The sequence below is a fragment of the Odocoileus virginianus genome, chromosome 9 (assembly GCF_023699985.2).
Source record: "Odocoileus virginianus isolate 20LAN1187 ecotype Illinois chromosome 9, Ovbor_1.2, whole genome shotgun sequence".
NCBI lineage: Eukaryota > Metazoa > Chordata > Mammalia > Artiodactyla > Cervidae > Odocoileus > Odocoileus virginianus.
In genome coordinates, this window is record NC_069682.1 from 4,591,070 (window position 1) to 4,603,590 (window position 12,521).

Consider the following 12,521-nt stretch of genomic DNA (forward strand, 5'->3'; position numbering starts at 1 on the left):
TCCTTAGAAATAATCTAGACCAGTGTTTCTTCAACTGTGGTCTTTAAGCCAAGGGACTGTATCAAAACTAATATTTAAAAGAAAAGAATAAAACAAAATATCAGAGTGTTTCATAGCATGCTAAGCGCAAGTTTTGTTTTGTAACCCGTGTTTTCATTTGTGTATAGATCCGTGTGTTTATGTGTGTCGGTACTAGGTCTGAAGACAAAAGTAGATTTCTCACTGTGGGTTGAGGATGAAGTTTGAGAAACACTCCTCAGTTCTGGATGAGCGTCTGCACTGTGCAGGCGCTAAGTTGTTCATCTTTTCCACACTTGGCATTTTTTTTAAGCGTTCATTTTTCCCACTAATTGTCTCTTTCATCACCCTTTAAAATAATTTGGGCTTGAGCTTCTTTTCCTGAGTATTGAAAAGTATTTGGGGGCCTCTCCATTGGCCTTCTCAGTCTGCACATCTGAATCATAGAATCTGACTCTGAGAGGCTAATCAGAATTTCAGAACAAGACATGAAGGTTCAAAATGAAGTTATTTTGAATTATTTGTCCATTCATTTGAAAGTTGAAGGTGATATGTGGCCCCAGATGTTGATACCAATCATTGAGAAGACCTTACAACATTCCCTTACTCATCTGTGTGAGGCTTTCTCAAACTCGAATGTCATACAGATGCCTTGGAGGGTTCTGTTGGAAACGCAGGTTCTGATGCAGATGCTGGCTGAGACGAGGTTTCTAGCAGCCCCCCAGGAGACGCTGCTGCTCCCTGGACCACATGTGCAGGCGCACGCGCCATGTATTAACTCCTCATTATCGTGGTAAGAGGAGGGAGCTCTCAGTAAGCTTCTGTTGTGGTTTTATTAGCATTTTCATGCCTTTCCAAATTGGCTACAAAAATTAAAATGTCTTTCTTGTTTTTTAAAAGCTGGATTAGTTTTTGTAGTGAAAGACATGTCTTTAAAAACAGCCATCTCCTCAGTCCCCACATCCGAGAGGAAGGGCAAGGCCCCTCTTTGCAGCACTGTTCTAGGTGATTCCAATTTAACACACATTTCCAGGCTTCTCTGCAAAACTTAATTTTCTAAATAAAGAGCATTTTCTAAAATATTATATAATTTTCTTTCTTAAATTATTACGTGTGCTTTTCCCTTTATTTTAGCCACATAAGAGCAGTGTTTTTTGTAGGCACAGGTGAAGGCTGTTGAACTATATGCAAAAAATGAATAAAAACCACGAAACTACATGCTTGTGTCTGCCTATTATACCTTTTCTATTTTGTCCTTCCAGCTGCTGGTAAGTCTGCCTCAAAAACCTTCATTTCCCTTCCATTCTAACTGATTACTTCTGACCTAAAAAGCCAGCTACTAGATTTGTTAGAAATACGAAGGGAATTAATCCCAGTCAAAAGGAGCTCCCTGGCGTGTAGCCTTTCCTGGGAGAGTGGTGGTCAGGAAGCGCAGTAGCGCCTGAGCCTGAGCGAAACCCTTTGGCTCTAATTCTACTCTGAGGAGTCAGCTCTGATGGGCGCTCACTCGCTTCTTCTCTGTGCCTCTCTCCGTGTGTGTTGCTCCCTCCTCTCCCTCCCTCACACACACGCTCTGTGGTGAAGTGTGTGTGCACACGTTCACGTGTGCGTGCACCCTGTGCCTGAGAAGGCGGTGCACGTGCAGAAGCGGCGCCTCGGGGTCTGCAGAACCAGGGATGGAGAACCTGTGCTAAAGACCATGGTCTCTGCGCTCAGTCTGTCCTGCAGTGGCTTTGTAAGCAGGTCTGAGAGTGACGTGATGACAGCAAGGAGGGCATGCCTCAATGCTCTCAGTGACTCAGGGTCCCAGGGGCTTAGAGTCTGGCTTCCAGTGTGCGCTCTTAGTAGACCGTTGGTCATAACAGCGACTGAAGGGCCTGTTCCTTGGACCCTCGCTGTCAGGCACTGACTATTCGGATGGCAGTGCTGCAGTCCTGGGCTGTGGTCCTGGAGGGGCAGCAGATGGGGCCGCCCTTGGGAGCAGCCAGAGTGCCGGGCTTGTCTCATCAGTCCCCCTGGAGGTACCTGTGCATGTGTGGAGCCTGTCCTTACTCAGCAAAGCTAGAAACTGTTGGAGGATTCACGTCTGTGAAAACCACACAGTAGTCGGTATTATTCTGATTCAAAGCAGAGGGAACCTGTTTGCATCTTAACTACATAGCATCAGAACATACATTATTTTGCATAGTCTTGTTAATGACTGTGTGTTAGAATTTGTGGATTATATTCTTTAAAATTGTGATGAAGCTAAATGTAACCATAACATTTAGTTTGGATTTTTCGAAGTTCTGAACAGGGCCCCATCTCACATATTTTTAGTGAGTTGTAACCTTTAAATGCTGATTACCAGATTGGTCTCATTTGAATCTTATTTTTACATTCAGAATGTGTCTTATGTTTCAGTGCAGCTAAACCTGCTGGTATCATTTTAGTCTAATTAACAGTATTTTGTGATCTGGGACTCCTGTCAAAGTTCATTATAGGAGCTAGAAAACACTGGAAGGTAAAATGAACACATGACCTCATCTCCTGTTTTGCACTAGGCTCTAACTTGCATTCGAAGAGACTAAAAATGGAACAAGAAAAATTTCATTCTTTTATTACATTAAGCTCTAATAAATGTGTTTAATATGACTTCTCTATGTGTAATCCCTTTTAGCTGGTAAAATGGAGGGTTTTGTTTGAAGCACTAGAAACTAAATGCTGCCAGGAGAAAGATTTTACTAGAAACATAGAGTAGATATCAGTCTCTAAGCTTTGTTAATTGATCCTGCTTGTTTAACTGGGAAAATAAAAATGCACGTCTGCTGAAGAGAACTCTGTGGACATAAACTCTTCCTGTTTTAAAATATGTTTCATAGGTGTTTATCTTATTTAAATGTGCAGTCATATAGTAGCCAAGAGAATGCAACTGCTGTTCCTTTAACGTCAGAACGATGCACGCTACAATAGGTGTCACTGTTTGGCTTGGTCCAATCATGGTTGGTGACTTCAGCTATTGGCTCTGAGCACTGGCTGTCTGACTCCATCTGCAGGGCTGTAATACCTACTCTCCTCCGGTCCATTCACCACACAACTTCAGCCGGCTGAACAGACTCACGCAGCTCCAGCACATCTTGATAACCTAATTCAGAAAACAAGCACCACGGCTCTCTCTGCCTGTCGTCTCCTCTCAGTGTAGCGTTTTCAGGCGATCTAGGAAACTGGGTTATTTTTATGAGCAAATAAGAGAAACAGGAATCATGATGGGGATGTACTTAACAGACCCAGTACTGGATAAAACTTAAAACCAGTGTCTCATTCAACATAGTAAAAAGGTCACCTTGCCTGCCTGAGAAAAGAAGCAAAATATCAGCTTGTTGGTTTCAGTTCTCATCTCAGCTCGTGCTAGCCTCTTTTCCCTGATGCTCGCACCGACTTGGGATATCTGGCTATAAAGAGAGACCTACTGTACTCATGGTAGATGACAAGGAAAGGAACATGAAATGTCTCACCTTCTTCTTGATGCTTCCAGAGACGGTAAAGAACAGGTCCAAGAAAAGCTCGAAGAAAACAAATCCCAGCAGCAGCAGCAGCAGCAGCAGCAGCAGCAGCAAGTTGCCTCCGGTTTGTTATGAAATAATTACCTTGAAGACTAAAAAGAAGAAGAAGATGGCTGCTGATATATTCCCCCGCAAAAAGCCAGCCAGCTCCAGCGGCACCACTGTCCAGCAGTACCACCAGCAGAATCTCAGTAACAACAACCTTATTCCTGCCCCGAATTGGCAGGGGCTCTATCCCACCATTAGGGAGAGGTAAGTGCCGGGCCAGCATGTTTACTTGAAAAGTTTTCCTGTGTTGAAGTCTCTGCTTTTGCACAACCTGTAATGTATTTTAACATAAATCTGTGTTTCCTCTTTTCCCAGCAGCTTTATTGGTAATGGAAAACTGCCTTGTATCTTTTCCAGAGCAGTACAGCTGTTTTCCTCTTAGATAAAAATGTTTTTGTAAGCTGTAACATTTAAGTGACAGGGTTGTGTCTTTGGGTTATAGGAGATAGAAACCTCTTATTTGTCCTTAAGTCTAAAAAAAAGTTTGGATAACTTTTTTTTTAAACTTTAGTTACTTTCGTATGTTTGCAGTGATTACAAATGCAGTTGTATAGTTGGAACCTTTATTTGTAGTTTTATCCCGAAGTTACTCAATGGTTGTTTATCTTGTGACTCTCCCCTCTGTTTTTTATGTTGGGGAGGGGGTGTTACAGTGCTGTGAATTAATGAATCGCCTCTGTTTATAGAAATGCGGTGATGTTCAATAATGATCTGATGGCAGACGTACACTTTGTGGTTGGGCCACCAGGCGGGACGCAGCGGTTGCCAGGACACAAAGTAAGCAGCAGCTGCATTGCCGGCTTCGCCCTGAGCTCGCCACAGAGGGGCCCTCTCCCCGAGTCCCGAGCGGGGCTGGGCAGCTTGCAGGCAGTGCTCGGTTCCCCATCGCAGAGCAGGCACAGCCTCTCCAGAGGGCCTTGGCCACGCTTAATTTTTTTTTCTTTGTTTCCTTCTATCCTGCTTTATATCCCCCACAAAAACATGCCCCCTTCACTCCCCAGTCATGGGAAGTTGTTGTGATAGGTTTGGAAAGTCATACGTTGACCCTTCTCCTAGAAATCAGTTAGATATGCTTTTGTTTATTTTATACTGAGGGACCCTGCGTGTATTAATCTCTGAAAGCCTTGATAATTAGCAGCACAGAGACTGGTTTGCATGAACTTCTGTCTTTTGCTTTCATAGCCAGATCCTCTGGACCTTGGCTTTGTCAGTAGAGCAGGTGTTAGTTGCTCTGTGTCCACTGACCACCTTAGAGTTGCTTTTCTGGAATGATTTGCTGAAAATGTTTTCAATTTGGTGCATGAAATAAGATTTCCCCTTTTCCACAGTACGTCTTAGCTGTTGGGAGCTCTGTGTTCCATGCAATGTTTTACGGAGAACTTGCCGAGGACAAAGATGAGATCCGTATACCAGATGTCGACCCTGCGGCTTTCCTCGCCATGCTGAAGTAAGCCTCACACGTGTGTTTGGGAAGAGTCTGGGCTGTGTTTGTGCTCCGCTGGCTCCACAGTTAAGTGTAACTTCCAGGTAACACAAAAGAGGCTGACGAAGAAAGGGGCGCTGCTCTACCCAATAAATGTTTTCAAAGAACACTCCTGTGCATCCTGCCGTGGAAAGCATGTGGGATGAAGCAGGCGTTTCTAATCACACCTTGGCGTGGGATTTAGGGGCAAGTGGCATACAGTGATTTCATCTTTAATGACTTAGAATTAAAGATAACTTTCTGGTTAGGGATTATCTAACAGAATATGTTCTCTGTGTGTGTGAAGTCTTTAGAAACACATAAATTATATTTTGGTGTCACAATGCCAGAAATTGTATGCATTATTTAAATTCTACCAGTTAGGAGGTTTTTAAGTTTTCTAGGAGTTATTGTTTCCTGTCAGCAAATATAAAATTAATTATCTGATCTTGATGCACACCTACATATACATGTTCTCACAAAAAGTCACATACCATTTCTCAAGGGTAAGAAGCATTTGCATTTTGTAGTAAAGGAGAAATTTTTGAAAGATTTGATTAATTTTCTATAGTTTTATATGGATTTGTTCAGAAAAACTTTAATTGGTCATTCAGAAATACAGTTATAAGATACACATTTATTTAAAAAATAGTTTCCTATCTCATGAGTCTTTCAGAATCCAGTACATGTTAACCAGGTAAATAGAATCTTCTTCTCTGACGTGGCTTGATGCTGGACAGTGTTACAGTCTTCAGTGTGTGATTAGAGTCCAGTGATTGTTCTAAGTGATGTTTAGGTGATTTTTGTTGAGCTTTATTCTAGCAGACCAAAGTATATCAGAGTTCAAGGTTATGTGCTGCTGTGGGGATGTTGAGTCATTGGAGTGCATTACAATGTTTGTTGAAAAAAAAAAAAATATTCATTGGGTCAAGTTGGACAGTAATCCCACAAACAATTAAAATGTTAATATATATTGTTTTCTGCCTACTGAAAAATAAGTATTATAGTTAATTCCTAAACTTTAAAGTGTTGTAATTCTTTATTTATAATCTAGTTTTGAAATCTGTCTGTTACTCTTTAGAACTTTCACAGTGGGAGAGGTTGGGAAATTAGAGGCAAATGAGCATGTAAAGTACCAAAACATAAACTAATCCACCTCTTTCAACCAACAGAGACTTTATGACTTTTGTAATCTCTTAGAGATCTACTTATAGAAACCTGTCTTACCTGTAGGGATTTTTGTGTGCTGTTTTCCCCCATGAGGTTAGCTTTGTATATTCGACATTGTTTCTGTTGCAGAGGAGAATGCTGACACTAGTTTGGTGTTTTGGCATCACTGTAGTCAAGTAGAGTATTCTGTTGCTGCAGAAATGTGTGCACAATTAGAAAGCCCGAGTACTAGTTACAGAGTTCCATTTCACCAAAGCCGTTTGATTCATCATTTGACAAGCATCTTTTCTTATAAGTGTGTTGCCTAGAATATATCTTGACACAGCTTTAAAAATTATATGTGCAGTCCACGTAAAGCGGTGAGGATCAGAAACATAGCAGGTGCCGTTTACTGCCGTGCCATGCTGGATCAGCACTGCGTGATCACCTGGGCGAGCGGAGGCCAGGCTTGCTTCACCCCCGTGTTGTGGGTGAAGCAGCAGTACTGCTGAGAAGGGCGTTGCCAGGAAGGAAGAGAAGGCTGCTCGCTTGCCCGCCAGGGTGAGAGCCGCAGAGTGCTGACCGTGCTGCAGAGTCCTCCTGCGGTCCCCGTGCTCCAGCATCACTGCTGCGGGCATCTTGGCCAGCAGTCTTGCCATCTTGCCAGTAGCTGTCTTAGTCTGTCAGAGAAGAGTAAGGGCTTCCTTGGAGCACAAGTGCAGCTTCCATTTGTGATTGCGATCATTGTTCTCATTGCCATCCTTATATTTTTTTGTATTTTCTTACAGAAGCCCTCTAATTTCTTGTTTCACTAAGGAAAACTTCATAGCCAAGTTGCTAAACACCTTAGCTAGAAACTTTAAAAATTATATTTATTAGTATGTATTTTTCACCTGTGTGCAGTTCTCACTGACTTACCTCTTGGTCAACAATAGAATATGAAAGAAGCAGATGATTTCTACCTTGACATACCATCCTGGGAGATTGCCCCTGTCCCCCAAAACAGTAAGAAGTGTCTCCTGGAATGCAGACACTTCACAGAAGCACACAAATAGTGCATATTTAGGCTTTCTTACTTTATCTTTTAATTAAATATGTCTGGAAATAATGTATTCTTTAATTCTGAAGGTGGAAGGAATGTGTGGAGGAGAAGAAAGAATTTAGAGTTTTACAAAAAAAAAAAAAAAGCAGATACAAAGCCTGCATTGGATTCTATGTAAAGTTAACTGTGAGATAGCATCAAGCATCAAAGCCCATACTTAAATATCCACTGAACTTGGGACTACTTGAAAAATATCTTTTTAAGATCAGATTTTATTTTGTGCTTCAGGAAAATCCAAGTCATTCTTATTAAAAAGCATCAAGATGCAATCATTGTAACATTACAGTATTAAAGATATTTGTTTCCATCTGAATGCAGAGAAAAATTTTTAAGTAAAACTATATACATATATTTCTCATAAAACAAGGGAATTATTTCTAATTAAATATAATGCAGTATATATATATATATATAATATAATTTTGCTATTTTTCCCCTAGTATTAACTATCTTTGATCTCAGCCCTTTCTCAAACACTTCTCGAATCCTCGATTTTTTCCCCCTTTGAGAGGACAGGGAACATAGCTTTAAGATAGAGGCTACAGTGGTTACATGAAGTTAATGTCTTTAATTATACACACTTTCTACTAAATTGAAGTGCATTTATGAATGTATTTCAGATGTTGCTATAATGTGTAATCATTTTTGTAATAACTGCCACATAAGATGATTTTCTTGGAACTAACTTGAAAGTAGTTGCATCTTTTCTTGCTGGACACGCTCATTTGGTGAAAATTCCATTTACACGCCGGACTCTTTCTTGCAGATACATCTATTGTGATGAAATTGACTTGGCTGCTGACACGGTCTTGGCTACTCTTTATGCTGCCAAAAAGTACATCGTCCCTCACCTCGCCAGGGCCTGCGTCAATTTCCTGGAGACCAGCCTGAGCGCCAAGAACGCTTGTGTGCTCCTGTCCCAGAGCTGCTTGTTCGAGGAGCCGGACCTCACCCAGCGCTGCTGGGAGGTGATTGACGCTCAGGCCGAGCTGGCGCTCAAGTCCGAGGGGTTCTGCGACATCGACTTCCAGACCCTGGAAAGCATCCTCCGCAGGGAAACTCTGAATGCCAAAGAAATTGTGGTCTTCGAGGCCGCCCTCAACTGGGCTGAGGTGGAATGCCAGCGACAGGATCTGGCTTTGAGCATTGAGAACAAGCGCAAGGTGCTGGGCAAGGCGCTATACTTGATCCGCATCCCGACCATGGCCCTGGACGATTTCGCCAACGGTGCTGCGCAGTCCGGCGTCTTGACTCTGAACGAGACCAACGACATCTTCCTGTGGTACACGGCGGCCAAGAAGCCCGAGCTGCAGTTCGTGAGCAAGGCCCGCAAGGGGCTGGTGCCGCAGCGCTGCCACCGCTTCCAGTCCTGCGCCTACCGGAGCAACCAGTGGCGCTACCGGGGCCGCTGCGACAGCATCCAGTTCGCCGTGGACAAGCGGGTCTTCATCGCGGGCTTCGGGCTGTACGGCTCCAGCTGCGGCTCGGCCGAGTACAGCGCCAAGATCGAGCTCAAGCGGCAGGGCGCGGTCCTGGGGCAGAGCCTCAGCAAGTACTTCTCGGACGGTTCCAGCAGCACGTTCCCCGTGTGGTTCGAGCACCCGGTGCAGGTCGAGCCGGACACCTTCTACACGGCCAGCGTCATCCTGGACGGCAGCGAGCTCAGCTACTTCGGGCAGGAGGGCATGACGGAGGTGCAGTGTGGCAAGGTCACCGTGCAGTTCCAGTGCTCGTCCGACAGCACCAACGGCACGGGCGTGCAGGGCGGCCAGATCCCCGAGCTCATCTTCTACGCCTGAGCGCGCCGGCTCCCGCGTCCTGCTCCGCTCGGCCGCAGCCAGCGGGCGGCGGGCTGTTCGCGAGGGTCGGAGTTCTGCGCTTCTGCTTTCTTTCGACCTTTTTCGTTATGTACAGGCGAAAATGCAGCACTCGGCTTTTAACTGTATGCCGGAAAGCCAAATTCTTAGCAAGGCTTGTGGTTCTTAGAGTTGCATCTATCCACCCGGGGAGATTTTGCATTCTTCTCCAACTGCCCCACTGACCTCCCAGTTTAAGAACATTTTTGGATCACCTCAGATTTCCTTTTGGGCTTTATTTTGACAAAGAGAAAGAAATACTCTAAAATAACAGTAGCAATTATTTTTAAACGGAAACCCTCCCTCTCCCCAAACAGATAAACCTCAGTGTACAATTTTGAAAGACATTTTGCTTGATAATAATTTAGAAAGTAGACAGTAGTCATCTTTACCTTCTTATTTCCTTTTACATATTTTGGGCATTTGCTTTTGGACATTGCTTCTTCTTAAATCCTAAATTCATAAGTTTCTTAAATTTTTAAACTGCAGCTGTCAACAGAAGGTAAAACAAGAAATTGGAAGTTTTAGATCACGACTTTTGTTACAAGCAAATTTATGTTCTTTTAGTTTAGAAGACAGGCAGTTACAGTACAGAGGCTTCTTTTAAAAGTAACTAAATTGCAAAACTTTATTGTCAACTAGAGAAAAATTGCAGGTCTGTTAATTGAAATTAAAATAGTCTTAAAAGGAAGCCTGAAAAAGTCCCACGTGACAAATAGTGTAATTGATGGCACGTTATAATCCAGAGTTTGAAAAAGTCAAGCTCTTTTCTCCCTGCTGAGCTTCTGATCCCTGCCACTTGCTGGTTTTCAAAAGTTGTACTGTATAGAACTCCTATTCCCCCATTCCCATGAAAAGAGGACCAAACGATTTCTTCAGATGAATGGAATAACAGTTAGTTTTGTAGTGCCACATGTTAATGTAATAAGATACTTTATGCATTGATTTTTTTTTTAATCTGAAATATATTTTACCTAATCTACTTTGACCACACTCTCTCTTCTTCGTTAATTATGATTCTGCCCCGTTCCTGGACTGCTAGAATCTGGCCTGTGACCATCTGAACGAGCCAATGTATGCCTGCAGGGTTTAAAAAAAATGGTCTGGAGTGATAAACTCGATGATACCTTCATGTTCACTGCCTCAGCATCACATCCAGTTCTCTTTTTTTTTTTTCCATGGATAGTGTAAACAAAGGAGGGAAAAGCTCATCAAAACATTCTCCTTCAGCAAAGGCTTGTGCTGGCTTAGTGCCCGTGACCCTAGTGGTGCCCACTGCGGTCGCTCCCAGTTGAAGTATCCACGTGTTTCTGGGCAGCTTCTCTGCCCAGTGTGGTCCTGAGATGGCTTCCCCGCCACCCAGAGTGTGGTCCCTGGCCACCTCCTTCTCCTGTTCTGTGAGCCCGAAGCTGGCTCTGGAGCGGGGGCTAGTCCCGGGGTGGGTGTGTGCGTGGGTGCCCGTGCGCATGCACTGCGCACCGGCTCAGGAACTGTCTCCTGCCGCCCGGCCAGCGGGGCCGGGACAGAAGGGTCCCCGGGCCGGGCCCACCCGGCCCGCAGAGGACTGCCTGTGCTTCCGGGCCGCTTCTCCCCCCGTAGACGTGGGCTGCTGCTTCGGCCGGCTTCCCCGATGGAGAAAAACACTGGATTACAGAAGTGTTTTAATCGTCTTTGCCCTTACCTGTGTCTGTTAGCATGGAGGGTCAGAAGCTGTTACCAGTGATTAACAGATGAGTGCTCCCAGGACTACCTTCCAAAATTGTCTAACAGTTATTTTTTATTAGCAAGATGACAGATAGTAGTTGTGGCAAACCGTCTATGAAACGGAGGTACGTTTTCAATTAAAAAAAAATACTTCTACAAAGGGTTTTGTTTATAAATTATGGTTAAACATTTCGGTAACTCATAGCTACCTTGCATTTGGTAGACTATAGACTTACCTGATCGGAAGGCACTTATGTATAAGCCAGAGGAAAAGAAACTTTTTAGCACTAATTTCATCATACTAGACTGTTGTTGGGGGGGAGTGTGATAACCTTGTTCATTAAGTAACACCCACGATCAGTGCTCCTCTTAGTACCTGCCCTCCAGAGGCTGGCAAACTGCTGGGTGAGAGCCCCACTAGAGCCTGTATACTGGGTATGGAAGAACTTAATTTTATGATAATTGCTGTCACTTGAAAAAGGAAAAAAAAAAAACCCGTCATCTGATTGGCTGGTGCCAAGAGCTGTGGTATAAATTTGAAGGTTGTATTTAAAATAAGAAAATGTTATCTTTTGAATCCTGTTCTCCCTTCTGCGTTTTCAATGACATGGAATTAAGCATAATGTGCTTGCTTTATTTTCTTTGGTAATCTCAAATTTTGTAGCTTTTGAAACTAGAAACCATTGTTCTGACAAGGCAGGCAACTGTAGTGCATAAACACGATTTTATGAAACACTGCCCTGTAGATGCTTTTCCCCATGTATCTGGCAGTCTTTGTTGTCGTTTATATCCTGGGGATAAGGGGAACTAGGCTAGCAGTTCTAATGTAACATTCTTTAAGCATATCTTAATATAGTATTTAAGTAAATGGTCTAATTTCTACATAATTATTGCACTGAGATGTCTTTTTTTTTTTTTAAGGTGTCTAAATAAGCTTGCTAATTCAAGACACTAGCCAGTTGTGCATCAGAGTGCTTGAATTCAGGAGCTTACAGCATTATTTATGAAGGAAAAATATATAAATATGAAGTACCTCATGTTGAATGTTATTGTACTGTATTTTTAATGTAACAGTGCAGATCTTGTTAGACACATGAATGTGTATAATCATGTTAAATGCAAATAAAATAAAACCGGTTCATATATTTGTCTTCCTTAACATTTTTGTAGGTCCCTTAAAGTAGTAAAAAAAAACCCATTCTGGCATTTTGGTGCCACTTAACCTTTTATAGAGATGGTTTTTGCAGGAGCATTTGTTTGCTGAGTTACTCACATATCATTGATCCCTAAAGAAGTAAAAATCTGGTAAAGAATAATAGAATAATGAGCATGTTAATCAGTTGCGTTGTTGGAAGCCCGAGTGTCAGGTCCATGCGAGAGTGAGTGGGTGCGTTCGTGTTCCGTTGCGGAGTCCTGTAGCTGGCCGGCGTTCTGCTGTCAGTTGCTCACAGGCCTCTGCGTAGAGCTCCCTCCGCTCACTGCTGCCGAGAGCAGGTCACATCTAGCGTTAGCGTGGCCAGTGCTGCTTACTCCTGCTGTTACAACAGCTTACATCTGGGAGTAAAGATCAATGTGATGTGACAGGGATGAGTATAATTTTATGTCCTCAACTGGTTTTCCGTTATACTTCCCTATATCAA

The 12,521-nt window shown here is 43.2% G+C and overlaps 1 protein-coding gene across 2 annotated transcripts in view; it reads left to right on the forward strand.

Annotated features, from left to right (window-relative positions):
• The window catches only part of BTBD3 (BTB domain containing 3), a 32,791-nt gene extending 20,751 nt beyond the window's left edge, over nucleotides 1–12,040 (forward strand). The window contains exons 2-5 of one of the 2 annotated variants that reach the window (XM_070471897.1): nucleotides 3,054–3,812; nucleotides 4,295–4,385; nucleotides 4,937–5,055; nucleotides 8,088–12,040. In XM_070471897.1, coding sequence (XP_070327998.1) covers nucleotides 3,475–3,812; nucleotides 4,295–4,385; nucleotides 4,937–5,055; nucleotides 8,088–9,120 — 1,581 coding nt within the window. In that variant the 5' untranslated portion in view covers nucleotides 3,054–3,474 and the 3' untranslated portion in view covers nucleotides 9,121–12,040. Of the gene's footprint in view, nucleotides 1–1,973; nucleotides 3,813–4,294; nucleotides 4,386–4,936; nucleotides 5,056–8,087 lie in introns of those variants that run through there. The other variant, XM_020900694.2, reaches the window with a different exon arrangement.
• The last annotated feature ends 481 nt before the right edge of the window (nucleotides 12,041–12,521 follow it).